Source organism: Podarcis liolepis (assembly GCF_965112155.1).
Source record: "Podarcis liolepis genome assembly, chromosome: 12".
NCBI lineage: Eukaryota > Metazoa > Chordata > Lepidosauria > Squamata > Lacertidae > Podarcis > Podarcis liolepis.
Genome location: NC_139563.1, coordinates 48,196,582 through 48,213,019, shown reverse-complemented (window position 1 = coordinate 48,213,019; position 16,438 = coordinate 48,196,582). Strand labels below are relative to the sequence as shown.

The 16,438-nt window shown below is 43.7% G+C and overlaps 1 protein-coding gene across 2 annotated transcripts in view; it reads right to left on the bottom strand.

Moving 5' to 3' along the window:
• FYCO1 (FYVE and coiled-coil domain autophagy adaptor 1) overlaps positions 1-8,872 on the bottom strand; it is a 54,713-nt gene extending 45,841 nt beyond the window's left edge. For both annotated transcript variants that reach the window (XM_083467783.1, XM_083467784.1), the window contains exons 1-4: positions 8,744-8,872; positions 4,238-4,397; positions 3,103-3,209; positions 1,931-2,056 (exon numbers count right to left, since the gene is read on the bottom strand). In XM_083467783.1, the coding sequence (XP_083323909.1) occupies positions 1,931-2,056; positions 3,103-3,209; positions 4,238-4,292 (288 nt within the window). In that variant the 5' untranslated portion in view covers positions 4,293-4,397; positions 8,744-8,872. The remainder of the gene's footprint in view (positions 1-1,930; positions 2,057-3,102; positions 3,210-4,237; positions 4,398-8,743) is intronic.
• Between the last annotated feature and the right edge of the window lie 7,566 nt (positions 8,873-16,438).

The window sequence follows — 16,438 nt, the reverse complement described above, 5'->3', positions numbered from 1 at the left end:
AGAGCTTGTCAGAAAATGTCTGACTTGGCTCGCCAAACGACGAGGAAGGTCATCTTAAATTTATGTTGAATATCTGCTGGGAGAAAAAATCTCATGGGCGTCATTGATAGGGGCCAAATTTATATTTGTGGTAATAAGAATAAGGGGACAATTGAGCACCAGAAACTGAATCAATGATTTCCAGGGCCTTACCTGAGGTTATTTGTTAATTTGCACATAACTGAGCTGTTACACTGTTAGGGCAGGGACTCCTCCTGTGGTATTTTGTAGAGCACCAAGCACACAGATAGCACTATACAAATATTAAGTACCTCCCCCCCAGTATGTTGACTGTCAGTTGCACCCCTCCATTTTTGCAAACCCTGAAGCTTCCCTAGAACCAATTGCCCTTTATTATTTGGAGACGTTTACTTTTGAACCAAGGACTACAGTGAACACTTCTAAAGAAATGCTCTTTAGTTTGTGTTAATTCTGTTTGAAAGGGCGGGAAAATTCCAACCATTATTATTGACTTAAGGAAGCTCATTATGAGTCGGGATGGGGAACCACAAACCCTGGCACTTGATGCAAGTTCAGTGCAGGTGGGAGTACAATAGCAGGATCCAGCCCATCAAAATATATGAGGAAGAAAGACATACAACCCATTGTGTTTCTGTAGCTTGCAAGAAGTGAGCAACAAGGGCTGGCTGCCACGTGATCATCTGCTCATTAGAGCACTTCTTAACATCTTTGGGCACATGCTCAGAAGGACAAATGTGGGAGGGGGAGATACCACTGTCAGGACTGATCACATGAGGAAAATGAATCTATCATGTGACTTGGCCCTTCCTGGCTTGCAGTCTGAATGAAGGTCAAGAATCTAAAGGGGAGAGGGGTGAAGATACATTTGTTGCACACTATCAAAATGCAGACCATATTTACATTTAAATATATATGTTGATATAAGTCTTTGTCATTTTCCCAACTCAAAAGTTGTCAGCCCATATGATTTTATTAACAGCTATGAAAGATGTATTGGGAAGATTCGAAACCAGGAAGATCAAGTATTTTCGAAAGACTGGAGTAAATCTGTAATTTATTTAAAAGACCACTGTAAACAGTTAAAATCTTTGGCAGGGACGTAAAGACACTTGTAATGTGGAATTTAATTTTATGGTAATATAATAAATAGATAGAAGGGACACAGGTGGCGCTGTGGGTTAAACCACAGAGCCTAGGGCTTGCCGATCAGAAGGTCGGCGGTTCAAATGCCCGTAACGGGGTGAGCTCCCGTTGCTCAGTCCCTGCTCTTGCCCACCTAGCAGTTCAAAAGCACGTCAAAGTGCAAGTAGATAAATAGATACCGCTCCGGCGGGAGGGTAAACGGCGTTTCCATGCGCTGCTCTGGTTTGCCAGAAGCGGCTTAGTCATGCTGGCCACATGACCCGGAAGCTCTACACCGGCTCCCTTGGCCAATAAAGCAAGATGAGCGCCGCAACCCCAGAGTCGGTCATGACTGGACCTAATGGTCAGGGGTCCCTTTACCTTTACCTTAATAGATAGGTAAGGGTAAAAGATGCAGTAAATTTAATCTTAAAGATGGAACCCATGGAGGGAGGGAAGGAGGTCTAAGGGTTCGAAAGAGCTCTGTATCTTAATGTCGGAGATCATTTTGTTTTATATGTATAAAATCTTTTCAAAAATTCAATAAAAATTATATATATAAAAGAGAGATGTAGTAGCCCTAGAGCACCATACCACAAGTACTGAAATATCCTGTGCAAAAGGACGGATCTTCAGGAATTGGTGGAAGGCTTCATATTAGGGAGCCTAGATAGCAGGACCACTGGCATCTACAGCTTCTGCTCCAGCATCACCCATCCAAGTTAGAGTGGCCTGTCAGAACGTTATGCTTCATGGCCCCAATGACAGATCCATGCACCTCACTTACTTCTGAAATAGATTTCACAAAGCGTATTCCATCATTGGCTCCTTTAACCTTTGCCAGACAGTCGCAGAAATAATCCCAGTAGTCTTTCCGATTGCCCAGTAAGCTGGACTTTTCTTTCTGGTCAAACTTTGGAAGAGAAAAGGGGAAAGGGTAACTTCAAGCGGATGATTTGCCAAAACATCGCTTGCTCTCTTTGTAAGCATTCAAAGAAAAGTGAAGCGTGTTCCCACCAATAACCGCTGGGATTTCTGAACAGACCTAAAAGCCACTGGATGAATTAACATAGGCTAACACTGCCAATATGAAACGTATGTTTATAAATACAGTGGTACCTCGGGTTAAGTACTTTATTCATTCCAGAGGTCTGTTCGTAACCTGAAACTGTTCTTAACCTGAAGCACCACTTTAGCTAATGGGGCCTCCCGCTGCCGCCGCGCCACCGGAGCATGATTCCTGTTCTCATCCTGAAGCAAAGTTCTTAACCCGAGGTACTATTTCTGGGTTAGCGGAGTCTGTAACCTGAAGTGTATTTAACCTGAGGTACCACTGTACTATGGAAACAGACAGTGCAACAAAGCTGTTAGACCTAAAAAAGGTTATCCCAGATTCAGCAACTCGTAAAATTAGCACACTGACCAAACTACATGTCATTCTCCTGACTTGAACATCATGGGCAAGCATCATGAACTGGTTTTAGTTGAACAAGCGTAAGATGTTCATTTGTGTCACAGAATTCAATGAAAGACAACACAAATTGAGTCTGAACCAGTTTGCATAGCCCCATTCTGGAGGGTTGCGGGTTTTGTTGGTCATTGCAGAATGCGAGAGAACCCAGGGAATTGTTTTTACATACTTATTCCTGTAGATTATTCTGTTTTAATGAATGAGATTTAGAACACACAGCAACATGTACCGTTACGGTTCTAAGGCAAAAGGGTGCACTTTCAAAGACAAGTTACACAAAATTCCAATAATAATAATAATAATAATAATAATAATAATAATAATAATGCTCTTTGACCTTTTAACACATTTTAATATGTAGATTTTCCTTGGCCAGTTCCCTGGTTAACAACTCTTAATATGTATTCTGGTTATCAGCCTCTTCATTTAGCTACTTTAAGGGAAAGCTCTCAGGAAATAGTCCGCTTGTAAATGCTAACACTACTTACTTGCAAAAGGTATTCTAGCTTGTAGGAAAATTTGTGCAAACTGACAGAGTCATCTGTGATTGGTTCTCCTCCTTCTGTAAATTCTTTGTTCAGTTCTGCAACAGCATCTTTGGAGAAAAACACAAAGCACCATTTGTGAATTTAAACAGGAACAATGTGAATAACTGAAACGATAATCTCTTTTATGTCCATCAATATATTTTATGTTTCATACAGCGTCTTACACAGGGTCAAGAGTTCAGGCAACATAAAATGCCACAAATGGAGGAAAAAATACATTGGTCAGGGCAATACTGGTGTGAACTTGGCAAGATTTGCAAGAGTTGCCTAATAAAGGTTCAGAGAAAGAAGTATTTAACCACAGCTCCTGGTTCAGATGACAAACAAAGCTGTAGCTAACCAAAAGCAGAAATTGACATTTCCAAACTCCTTCCAGCCATGGGACAGGAGAAGTGAGTGAGGACACAAACCCAAGTTTCATTCTGGTTCATTCCCCTTGTGATAACTTACGATGTCCAAACACAGCCACTGATTTCACCTAGATCACATTGTACCTACATTTTAAGAAGTAACTTTCCCTATGCTCTGGTTTAAGGCTATAACGCTGAACAGGGAGCGTGAGAAGTTCCCATTGAAATGTTCCCTTCAGCAGGTCTGAAACGGGCCACCTGAGACATCATCGGCAGGGTTATTTGTTATTTCAGAGATGCATATGCTGTCTTTTGCACATGCCTCAAGGCAGTTAACAAAAATGGCAACGTTTTGGATACCACACACAGGCTGCTGAAACCTGAGTGCAGTAGCTCCCTGTGCAAATTGTCTCAACACTTAAAAAAAACTAGGGTGGAAGAAATGGAGCATTTGTGGTAGCCTGGAGAAAACAGCCAATTTGAATGGCAAGCAATTTCACATGATTCTATGTTTTATTCTGCTTTTATCATTTACCCCGCTTCAATTGCTTTATGCTGCATAGCTGTCTATAAATCAATTCATTCAACAACAACAATTCTTGCCCTCTGTTTCTTGTAGCCTCTCTTCCAACACAACAACATTCCTGTCTCTCTCTTTCCCACAGAAGCACAAATTCACATCACGATACAACAAATGAGTCAATCACACCCAGGCAGCATTTTACCCTGCAAATCCCGAATAATCCTCTGCAGCTGACTTTCTTCACCACTTCTGGCCATTGCTGAAAGCAAAGGTGCACCACGCGACTCCTCGGCCAGCTATGCAAAGAGGGTAAAATGCTTGGTGGGCATCTGGTTAGCAGTGATTAGTTGTCTTCGCAGCATCTGCAAGGGAAGAGAAGAGAAAGATTTCGTATTTACAAATTCTGCTACAGGCAGCTACTGTATTATGGTATTTCTGATTTTTAAATCATGATTACTGCACTATACTTTTTAACATTTTTGTTGGTCTAATAAAGGTAGTGCCCTCATATGGATCATCAACAATACCTTTATTTTTTCTTATCAGTGGAACAATTTCCTTCCTTCTCTGTTCATTCAGTGGAAATCTAAATTGAGCCACTGCATAGAAGTGAACGTCAAAAGAGAAACAACTCATAGCTCATTCACTTTTAGATTCGATGGTAGTTTTCAGCGTCCCACCCCATACTCCCTGGAATGTGCCTTCGATGTGTTCAAAGTGGTTGCATTCATAATGGAAAAATTGGGTTTTACAGGGGACTCCCAAAGTCAGTGATCCACCAGAGGTGAGGTTCATCACCTGCGACACAATCAAAAAGGCCACAGTAGTCAGGTGACTGCTCACATGGTGAGCAGTGGTAGTAGTCAGAAGTATGATTAGTCATGCAATGTTATAGCCACATCAGGAGCTGCCAGATTAAAATTAGAACTTTGCACTTTTTGTTTAAAACTATAAATCAATGCCAACAACTGTAAATATGTGTTTCAGACGATACAGACCACCATCCCAGCAACCACTAAGTTTAATAAATAATAAAATAAAAATACTGCCAGAGGCCATTGATTGTTTTGTTAAAATTTATGTACCACCCTATACCCTCAGATTTCAGGGTGGTTCACATTGATAAGACATATGCAGTGCTTGAAACTTCCATTGTTCTAGGCACATTTTGCAACAGGGAATTTCATTAAGGCGAGCAGTTTCAGAGCTCTGGGCGCAGTACTGCACTTAAGATTTCAGAGTAAAACTGCAGAGTGGAAGGCAAGGACGACCCTTTTCTGCCTCCCCACTTCCAGCTAAAGACTGGAGAAGAGTCCCTCTTAAGAATATTAGGGGGGTGAGCAGGGGAAGGACTAGACCATGTGAAAAATGAACATAATATTTTAGCTGCATTCATTCATTTTCAGCTTTGTATTCTTGTTATAAAAAAATGTGCCTAGACAGTCTCTTGTTGCACCCGTAATCTCGGTTTCAGCTGCCATTTAGCTCCTAGCTTTCATATCTCAGCTTCTAACACTGGAGCTAGGTGCTGTGTAACTGACTTTAGACAAGTGGCAGATAGAAGAAACACCACCATCTGTCAGAAGCAAGGTTTAAATGCATCTCTCCCCCAACTCTTACTACAAAATCACAGTTACTCTTAAGATGGTGGGGGAGATGTGGGAGCACCCCACTTTAAAAAGGAGAGCACATGGGAAGGAGAGAGAAAGTGATTCACGTGCGCTCCTGGGGCTGCTGCCTAGAAGTCACTCAGGGCCACTGTTTTTCCCTCACTTACTTCAGGGCAGCAGCCCTGAGCGAGGAAAGGCCAATCTATTTATTTTGCAGCACCCAGCATAAACGTGGTACCTGTATTCATTGATGCATAGAGACTGCCTGACACTTCCCCTATGAAGTTTCTTGGGGAGTTCTCTGCTTTAGCCCCCCACTTGTAAAATGTGGTGACAGTAACCTACATCCAGCAAAGTTGTCATAAACCTAAATACAATTAAAGACAATCAAGCAAAATGTAATTAAAAAAAAATCTAAATCATAAGCAGGCAGTGTAAGTAGCAGATGAAAACACAACCTAGTTCATGAACAAAATAAATCTCAAAACCCCTTTCTTTAAGGCACATGGTTCACAGCTTGCTTGTATACAGAGGGCTAACACTGCCCTCAGAGAGTTTCACATCACACTATTTCAACCACAATATAGTAACTAGTTGAAACATGCTTGAAATGTAATTTTAAGATATGCTTCTGGTACTTTATCTTGCTGTGATCACTTTCCTCAGGAAAAAGAGCTTTGTTAAATTCTCAACCACTTCTTGGCTTCCTCCAAAATCACGAACAAAATGTGTTTTGATGGTATCTCTAGAGGGGGATCTGACTCATTTTTACTGAAGGGTGCACCGTTTTTTAGTTTAAGGAGAGAATAAACTCCTGACTGTTAAACCTTTGACACATTAGCAACATTTTTATTCCATCCCCTCTGCTGAGAAATTGTCTTGAACCTAAAAAATGCACCCAACTGGGTCATGTCTTCTATACCACCATTAGCCCTGCTCACTTTTGAAGCCTGAGAAATGGGATGTTTCATCTGTAACAATGGAAAGCCTGAAACCGAGAGGAGCGATAACATCTTGAACCCAGCATCAAGACCTTATATGCACTGCTCAGATAGATAGGAATAAGGTCACTTTTGCATCTTCGGTATGTAGCAAAGTTCAGCTAAATATAAAAGGCAGTTAGCTGGGGATTTTTGATTTTTTTAAAAAAAGAATGCAAACGGTATAGCAAACAGGTGATACAATTCCAGAAGGGAATTATTATACCTGTATTTCAGACGTGAATCATAAGAATGGTATACATGGAGTGATACAATAACTTCACTGTTTTGGCAGAGGCTAGCAACACCCTGTCATCTGGCAGAAACTAGGCCAGCAGGATTAGTAGGCCGCTGAATGTTTACATGTCAGCATTTTTAAAATCTAACAAGGTGGAACGCATTTTTAGACTCACCAGCAGCTTCCCCCAAGTCCTTTCTAACAAATTAATTGCAAAAATCAAAGTTAACTCTCTTTGAAATGAAGAAATTTAAGTGGAAATAAACAAGTTGCTACTTTTTGGCACTTCTCCAAAGAGTAAATAATACAGTGACTAGGAGTTAAAAGTATACAGCTGCTAAGAAGCAGAATGACAGCGAGACAGAGTCAGTGTGATGTTATGGTTAGAGCACTGCACCTGGACCAGAGCCAAATCCCCACTCAAGTTACAAAGCTAACCAGGTTGGGTTTATAGCCCCTGTCTCTCAGCCTAACCCTCCTCACAGGGTTATTGTTAAGAATAAAGGGAGGATCGTATGCCCAAACTCCATGAACAAAAGGTAGAAGATAAGTGTAACAATAATCAAATACAGGGGGGAAGAAAGCAGAACTTTTGTTTCTGAAGTGGCTGTCTTCACGAAATTAACGTGCGACACAAACAGCTGGGAAGGAAATGAGATCGGGGTTGCTGAGACAGTGAGCAACGGGAGAAATCTTGTGGGAACAGTTGCCATTTGGGCCCTGTGAAGCTTAGAATCATGGAATCACAGAGTTGCAAGGGGATCCTGAGGGACATCTAGTCCACCCCCACCCCCCGGCAATGGACGAATCTCGACTTAGCTTAAGCACGTGCACAGGATCAACATGAAACCCAGCCAGATGGGCGGGGTATAAATAATAAAATTATTACTATTATTATTATTATGAAGCCCATTTTGTTTGCTGTTGTCGTCCCTCTACTGTTGATATATTACCATCCAGCCTGCGCTGAGGGGCAGTTCGGGAGAAGTGGACAGCCTTACTCGCTAATTATTATTTTGGGGACATTTCGGTTATCGCCCCAATTGTGGTTTGGGCCTGTTAGCCCACAACAGAAAGGGATGAGCAGCTGATTCTGAGTATTTTATACGCCTAGGGAGCAGGGTGGGCAGGCTGCCAGAGAATGCTTTTCATTTGCATCTTCTCGTTTGCCCTGCCAAAAAAACAAAACAAACCAAAAAAAGCACCTCACGCTGCCCCCCACTCTTTCTTTACTGTTTCCTATGACAGATCTGAACGAGACACGAAAAACACTTTATTTTTATTTTCCCACCCCCCTCAGCTGCGCCTGTTACACAACCTACTGGATAACTCCCACGGGACTTATAAATAAAAGGCATCGGATCCCCGACCCACTTTGGGAGAGTTAAAACACAATCGAAGTGATTTCATCGCTAATAAGATTGCGATATTATTATTATTTCCACACACGCCCCAGGAACTCGAAGTGAAAGAAAAGGCAGTAAGGCAGATCAGCTGCTTTTAAGATTAAAAAAACAAATAAAAAGAGATGGCGTGAAATTATTGGATTATTATTTTTCGCCTTTTCACTTCAGTTTATCAAAGCGACATCCTTTTCTCGCTAGGGGAGAAGAGACATAACCCTTTTCCAGGAGGCTGGGGAAAGAGCAGCAGCAGCAGCAACAAGTGGAAATAAAAAATAAAAAGTTTTTGGTTTTAAAGTTACCCTCACCACCCCACAAAAAAATATATATATATACACTCTTGCCCAGCCTAGTGGGCCTGAGAGCCGCTTTCCTGACAAGACGACGGGAATACAAGGGCAGCCAAGGCTGCCTGGGCAAAGCGGGGAAAGGGGAGAGACGCACCGCGACCCTGTCAGAAAGAACAAAGTACGTTACCTCGAACGTAAGGCGGCCATGACATAGGGAGACGCTCCTTGGCGTTTTCCTACAACTCCCATGATTCCCCGGAGGCCTGCAAACTCCCATGATGCCTCTCGGCCGCCCTCCTGTTGTTGTTGTTGTTTTTTTAATTTAACCCTTTCACCGCATTCGCTGATGTTTATTTTTTAAAAACTTTTTTAATTCTTATTTTCAATGCAAAATCACAACAAAAATTACAAGCATTGAGTCCGAAATAAAACTATACAAACGAGAAAGAAAAACACACAAAAAGCAGAGAAAAGCACACATCTACAAATAAAACCATATCTTCATTCTAATCTAGTCATTACATAGATATACACATATTGACTTCCTTCCTTTGTTTTAAGACCTCAAAAATTTTACTGTTTCTAAATTGTTGTGTCTAATGTAGATTACCTCTATCTTTATACTTTTTACATCATTTTTCTTTTTCTTTAACCCTGCAAAGCATCATTCATTACATACCGATATGCTTACTCCAGAACAATGTTTTTTCATATACTCTTTAGCGCATTCCCATTCTTTTAATAATTTCTGGTCCCATTGTCCTCTTATGAATGCTATGAGTCTTGCCAGATTTATATATTCTGACAACCTTTTATTTTATATATATATATACCTGGCAACCAAAGGAAAGTATTCCTTTATGCAACAACAGCTGCCAGGATGCTTATAGCAAAAAATTGGAAAGGGGGGGGGGGAATTCCATCAATAAAAGAATGGCAAATTAAATTTTGTGAATGCATTTGCTGATGTTTAATATCCCTCTGCCCTTCCCTCACAGACAAGAGTTTTCGAGACTGTGTAGAAGGCAACGGAAGGATTTGTTTGTTGTAGTAGTACAGGATTGCCAGTGCAGCCTTAAACGTTTTTATTCAGTAGCAAGTCCCCTTTGTCTGACAAATAAATTATTATTTTAATTTCTCTATTGCTGTGTTGAATATTTCATTCCAGCTAAGCGTTAACCACAAGCAGGGTGCTACATTTTATTTTAAAAAAACCCGCACACACCTCAAAGGGGTTTACAATATGAAACGATAAAATGGAGACAATCCAGTGTCTTACTTTAAAACACAGAAGTTAAAATACTAAAACAGATTAAAATTATCTAGATTTTGCAAGCATCTGGGTAGGCTTGGACAGCTATGAGTCCAAAATGACTCCCAGGCTGCTCATATGGTCCTTTAGGGGCACAGTTACCCCATTAACTAATTAATGTTAATTAACATTAACTAACTGAAATATACTCAGAGTCGAGAGTGGATTTCATGCTCTTTATTCAGCTCATAGTGGTGAGGAGGAATGGAAGTTCCCCCAAAATGTCTGCTTTATATACATTATTTACACAATGGGCCCCATGTGATTGGCTAATTCCAGGATTCTCCTGTAGGCCAATCAGGTTGCAGATTCACTTCCACCTGGAGCTGGATTGGGTGGCTCATGTGGACCAATCAGACTGCTGCATTCTGGGTCCTATTCTAGGACCAATCAGACTGCTGCATTCTGAATCCTATTGTTCTAGGACCAATCAGACTGTTGCATTCTGGATCCTATTCAACTCAGTACATAACACTAACGTTAGTTCCATTAAGGACTAGGGCTGCATTGGGCAGCCACTCTGGGAAATGGAGAGCCTGGGGTGGGAAAAGGAGAAAGTAAAGGAGTAAAAGGAGTGGGGGACGGATCATGGAAGGTCTTCAATCTCTGAGGGAGAATGACCAGAGGAAATGTTGAAAGAAAAAGAATGATAAAAGCTTAGTATTTTTAAAGACAGTGATAATACAGTGGTACCCCGCAAGACGAATGCCTCGCAAGACGGAAAACCCGCAAGACGAAAGGGTTTTCTGTTTTGGAGGCGCTTCGCAAGACGAATTTCCCTATGGGCTTGCATCGCAAGACGAAAGCCCATAGGGAAATGCTGGCGGTCGGGAGCAAAGACTTTCGCCCACAGCCGGCCTTCAGAAGAGGACCTCTTCTGAAGGCCGGCGGGGGGCAAAAGTCTTTGCTCCCCCCCGCCTGCCTCCCCCCCCGCCTGCCCCGGGCGATCTTAAAATGCTGGCGGGCGGGAGCGAAGCGTTCGCTGCCGACCCCCAGCATTTTAAAATCTCCAAGGGACAGCAGAGAAGTCTCTGTCCCGGGGAGATTTTAAAATGCTGGGGGTCGGCAGCGCTTCGCTCCCGACCCCCAGCATTTTAAAACGCTGTTCCGAAGGGGGGGGCGGGGACACCCGCCCCAGCCGCCCCACTTCGGAACGCTGTTCCGAAGCGGGGAGGGGGGCGGGGACACCCGCCCCAGCCGCCCCACTTCGGAAAGCTGTTCCGAAGCGGGGAGGGGGGGCGGGGACACCCGCCCCAGCCGCCCCACTTCGGAAAGCTGTTCCGAAGCGGGGAGGGGGGGGCGGGGACACCCGCCCCACTTCGGAAAGCTGTTCCGAAGCGGGGAGGGGGGGCGGGGACACCCGCCCCAGCCGCCCCACTTCGGAACGCTGTTCCGTAGCGGGGAGGGGGGGCGGGGACACCCGCCCCAGCCGCCCCACTTCGGAACGCTGTTCCGAAGCGGGGAGGGGGGGCGGGGACACCTGCCCCAGCCGCCCCACTTCGGAACGCTGTTCCGAAGCGGGGCGGGAACACCTTCTGAAGGCGGGCAGGGGTCGAAAGTCTTTGTCCCCCCTGCCTGCCTTCCCAGGGGCTTTAAAATCGCCCCGGACAGCGGAGAAGTCCTCCGCTGTCCCAGGGTTTTTTAAAATGCTGGGGGTGGGAAGAAAAGCCCTTGTCCCCCCCCCAGCCTTCAGAAGAGGTCCGGGGACAGACTGTCCCCGGACCTGGTCTGAAGGCGGTTTCCCTAGGAACGCATTAATTGATTTTCAATGCATTCCTATGGGAAACCGTGCATCGCAAGACGAAAAAACCGCAAGACGAAGAGACTTGCGGAACGAATTAATTTCGTCTTGCGAGGCACCACTGTAAACTGGAAATAAACAGGAGCTGGATAAGAGCGGTAAAATGGTCCATGAATGTGAAAGGAACATTGTTACATTTATATTCCACCTTTCCTTCCCTTGGTTTTATTCTCACAACAACTCTGGACTAAGACCTTCTGACTAGGCCAAGGTGAAGATTGTGGCCGACTGGGGATTTGAACTTGGGTCTCCTGTTTTGACAGGCTAACGTGCACACACTGGCTTGTGTTATGCGTTGTTACGTAAAATTGTAATCTGCAGGTAAAACTTTGGGAGATGTTTGTTTTTTCTATGACTCAACAAAGAGTTTATTTCATTCATCTCTGACTGAGGAACATACATGTAGTTCAGTATAGGCCAGTAATGCATCAAGTTCCATGTCTTGATTGTTCTCTTTTAACCATGCATCTGTGATAGGAATTTTGAGGTCTTAGATATATGGAAATGTTCCTAAATGTACTAACCAAGCACGTACACAGATCAGCACAGGAAGACCAACCTGGAACCATTTTGATTCCTAAACTGAGCAAATGTTTTCTCTGCAAGGTCAAAGTGGGAAACCTCCCCATTGTCTCTTTCCTCACAAATCCTGTCTTAAGGGCACATTTAAGATATGAATAAGGTGTGAGCCTGTGACATGGCCCAGGAACTAAATATTTATCATTACAAAAGACTGGCCAGGGTCCCCAGGCAATCCAATCAAGTAACCTGCCAGACAGGAGAAAAACAACATTCAAATTTCTGTTTTAAGACTGCCTTTTCTGTGATGTAGGTATGATGTATCTGAGGGGTGGTCTTAGGTTACACCCCTTCTGTGATGTATGTATGATGTTTCTGGGGGCGGTCTTGATCTACAGGATAGGAATTTCAAAAGTCTTTATAAGCCCTTGCACAGCAATTTTGGGGGGTCCTCTTCCTCTCCTGCGTGTGAGGGGAGCACCCTGTTGCAACAGATCAATAAAGATCAAGCTTACTAGCTGCTTTGCTTCTCATTATTCTCTGGTTGGCCTCTGTTATCTTCTCCTACCAATAGGGAACCTATGTAAGGACTCTATATGGGCTCTTGGATACCCCATAAGGGAAAAGGGCAATTTTTGTTTACAACACATCAAGACAAAATAAAACCTGTCTAACACTTCCTGTGACTTATTCTCACTTTGCGTAGTCCAGTTTGGGGTGTGGGCTGCCCAGTTCTTCTTTTCTTTTGACTTCTCTTTTTCTTTTCTCCCTTTCAGTCATGGCAGTTTCAGGTAAACTTGATGCTATTGTCACTGCTGTTTGGCCAGGATAGGTCCCTCCCGACACCTTCAGAGTTTGTTACTCAAGTTAATAGGACAGCCTTGCCCTTTTCCAAGGTTACTTTCATTGCAAAGCTTTCAGTGAAGGCTGAAGAAGCTTCAGATATACATATGGCTTTTGACATTTGAGGTGTATATTTTTAGCACCCACCTTCATTCTTTTAAAAGTTTGAATAGTTTTGTTTTGCAAATTTCAGCCAACAGTCACAGATCTCTCTCGTATCATTGCTACAGTACATGCTTGGAAAGAAGTGATAAGCATTAAAATCCACTTGGGTTGTGGGAGGCTGTGGATTCTCAAGAAAAATGTTTATGAAAACTAGGAACGGAAACCATACGGTATCAAGTTGATAAGATGTACTGTGGTCCCTCACCACACATGCTGGATGTCCTTGACCATCAGAACATCTTGTGGTAAGCAGTCACAGACTTTTGCTTTGCTTTTCAACTAGCAGAAGCAATCCTCAGGTCATTTACTAGTATTTTCCTGCGTTTAAAACATGTATCCAGAGCTTAAGGAGAAAACTTGTACAGTGGTACCTCAGGTTACATACGCTTCAGGTTACAGACTCCGCTAACCCAGAAATAGTGCTTTAGGTTAAGAACTTTGCTTCAGGATGAGAACAGAAATTGTGCTCTGGTCGCGCGGCAGCAGCAGGAGTCCCCATTAGCTAAAGTGGTGCTTCAGGTTAAGAACAGTTTCAGGTTAAGTACGGACCTCCAGAACGAATTAAGTACTTAACCCGAGGTACCACTGTATAACACTTCTCATGTACTGCTGCTGTAGGAAATGCACTAGCAAAGTAGACCACTTTCCCCACTGGGGGTGGGGTGTTACCTTTGACAGCTGGGCAGGACTGCTCACGTATCAGTCACCTGCCATCATCATGATGGCAGATGATTGGCAGATGGGTGGTCCTGCCCACCTGTCAAAGTTGGCCTGCAGCGATACTGATCTCATACCCTCCAACATTTCTCCGATGAAAATAGGGACGTCCCATTCCATAAAGATAATTTTACTATTTATGCCACACACATCTTACTGGGTTGCCCCAGCCACTGCAGACAGCTTCCAACATGTATAAAAACGTAATAAAAAACTAAACATTTTTTTTAAAAGCTTCCCTATACAGGATTGCCTTCAGGTGGTTTGGGGGGGGCAGATAACTCCATACCCTCCAACGTTTTCCCAGTGAAAATAGGGACACCCTAAGGAAAAGTGTGACATTCCAGGATCAAGTCAGAAACCAGGATGGCTTCTCTAAATCAGGGACCTCCCCGGGGCAACCTCTGTGCTGCCTTCTTAGATCTAAAGGCAGCCTTTGACAGCGTTCCTAGAAATATTCTTTGGGAGAAACTTGCGAAACAGGGCATTGATAGAAGACTCTTATGGCTCATAAGTCAGCTCCACGAAGGTACCTTTGCCAGAGTGAGACTTACTCCTGCGGGCGACCTCACAAATTCGATACCAATAAACAAGGGAGTGCGCCAAGGATGTATATTGGCTCCCTGCCTATTCAACCTTTTCATCAGCGACATGCGAGCACCCCTAGTTAACTCATCTCCAAGTACACACGCGCCTAGACTAGCGGATTACCGCTGCCCACTCCTTTTATATGCGGACGACGCGGTAATTCTATCTTATACACGTGTTGGACTAACCAGAGCTCTGAAGATCTTTGCCACGTATTGCCAACTCAACCAATTAACCATCAACCATGCTAAGTCCAAGATTCTGATCTTCTCCAGAAGCCGGAGATTATACAAATGGAAGCTTGGTGGAGCAAAAATAGAGCAAGTCCTAAAATTTCAATATCTAGGAGTTATTTTTCAATACAACTTGGGATGGAAAGCTCAAATTCAACACCTACTTAACAAGGCCAAAACCCTGTCATATGCGCTCCTCCGATTTTTCTTTTCGGATGGAGCTCTGCATGTTCCCTCGGCCCTAAAGGTGTTCAAGGCAAAAGTGGTTGCAGTGCTTGCTTATGCTGCCCCGCTCTGGGCCGTGATGACAGATCTTGCTCCCCTTGAGACTCTGCAAAGCCAATTCCTACGCCGGCTCCTAATGCTCCCCCTGTGCGTAAGCAACGCAGCCATGCGACTAGAATTGAAGATCGCATCCTTAGAAACTTGCCTGTGGAAGCAAGTCTTCAATTACTGGTTATCATTGTGGCATAGATTACCAAACCATTACCTTGCCCAATGCTTATGGCGAGATGAATTCTCCAGCCTTTGGACTAGTAAAATTCATGCCAAACTCCTGAGCTATGGAATCTCTCCCTCAGATTCCCTAAAACTAGATCAAATCACTGCTCAAAGACTGATCCGTCAAAGACTGGATGACATCGACTTGCAGCAAAATTATACGCTGGGGGGAGGTGTTTGTTCGCCCCAGAACATTGGTATCACTTTAACTTATTGCGTTCCATCATACCTCTCCTCCCTTTCGACTGTTGCCCATAGACTGGCCTTCACCAAAGCGAGGTTCAACGTTTTCCCCTCCAATGTCCTGAGACATAGATTCTCAAAGGGCCAAGTCCCCGCCACGTGCGAATGTGATAAGGTGACGCCGGAGTCGCTCCAGCACATTATGTTCACTTGCCCCCTGTTCAATGTGCCACGGGCAAATTTGTTGGGATCAATCATACAGAAACTAGAGGGCTCCCCACCAAAATTCCACCTTGCCCAAATCTTGCAGGATAAGGATTCCCACACGACCCTGAAAGTGGCTAGGTTCCTGGTCGCTGTCCTCTCCCAAAAGCGACGCCAAGGAGCGCTACAAGCTAATTAAGGCGTAGCATGCCTTTCCATCTTATAGTATTTTATTGTTATAGTGGTGTTTTAGCGACTGTTTTTTCTTTTCCCCACGGCACAAGCTGTCACTTATGTGTTGTTTTTACCTGTATGGGCCTATGGCCGTAATAAATATTATCTATCTAATCAGGGACCATCCCTAGAGAATAGGGACACTTGGAGAGTCTGTGATCTGTCCCAGTGGACAAAAACTGTTCTCCACACCAGACCCATTTGGGTCTGGTTTTGGGATGGGATTGGTCTTGGTTGCCTTATGAATTACCTTTATTGGAAATGTAAGCAGGGAGTATGGTCCTGATTCTCTTGCTCAATTTCACAGTGGCTTTTGATACCATTGGTACCCTCCTGGATCAGATCTATGGACTGGGAGTTGTGGAGACTGGGCACTGAAAGACTGTTTCAACTTGTGTCTGCAGGGCAGATTTCAGAGAGTAGCATTGGGTGACTGTACCTCAGCAATTATACAGTACAGTGGTACCTCGGGTTACAGACGCTTCAGGTTACAGACGCTTCAGGTTACAGACTCCACTAACCCAGAAATAGTGCCTCGGATTAAGAACTTTGCTTCAGGATGAGAACAGAAATCGCGTAGCG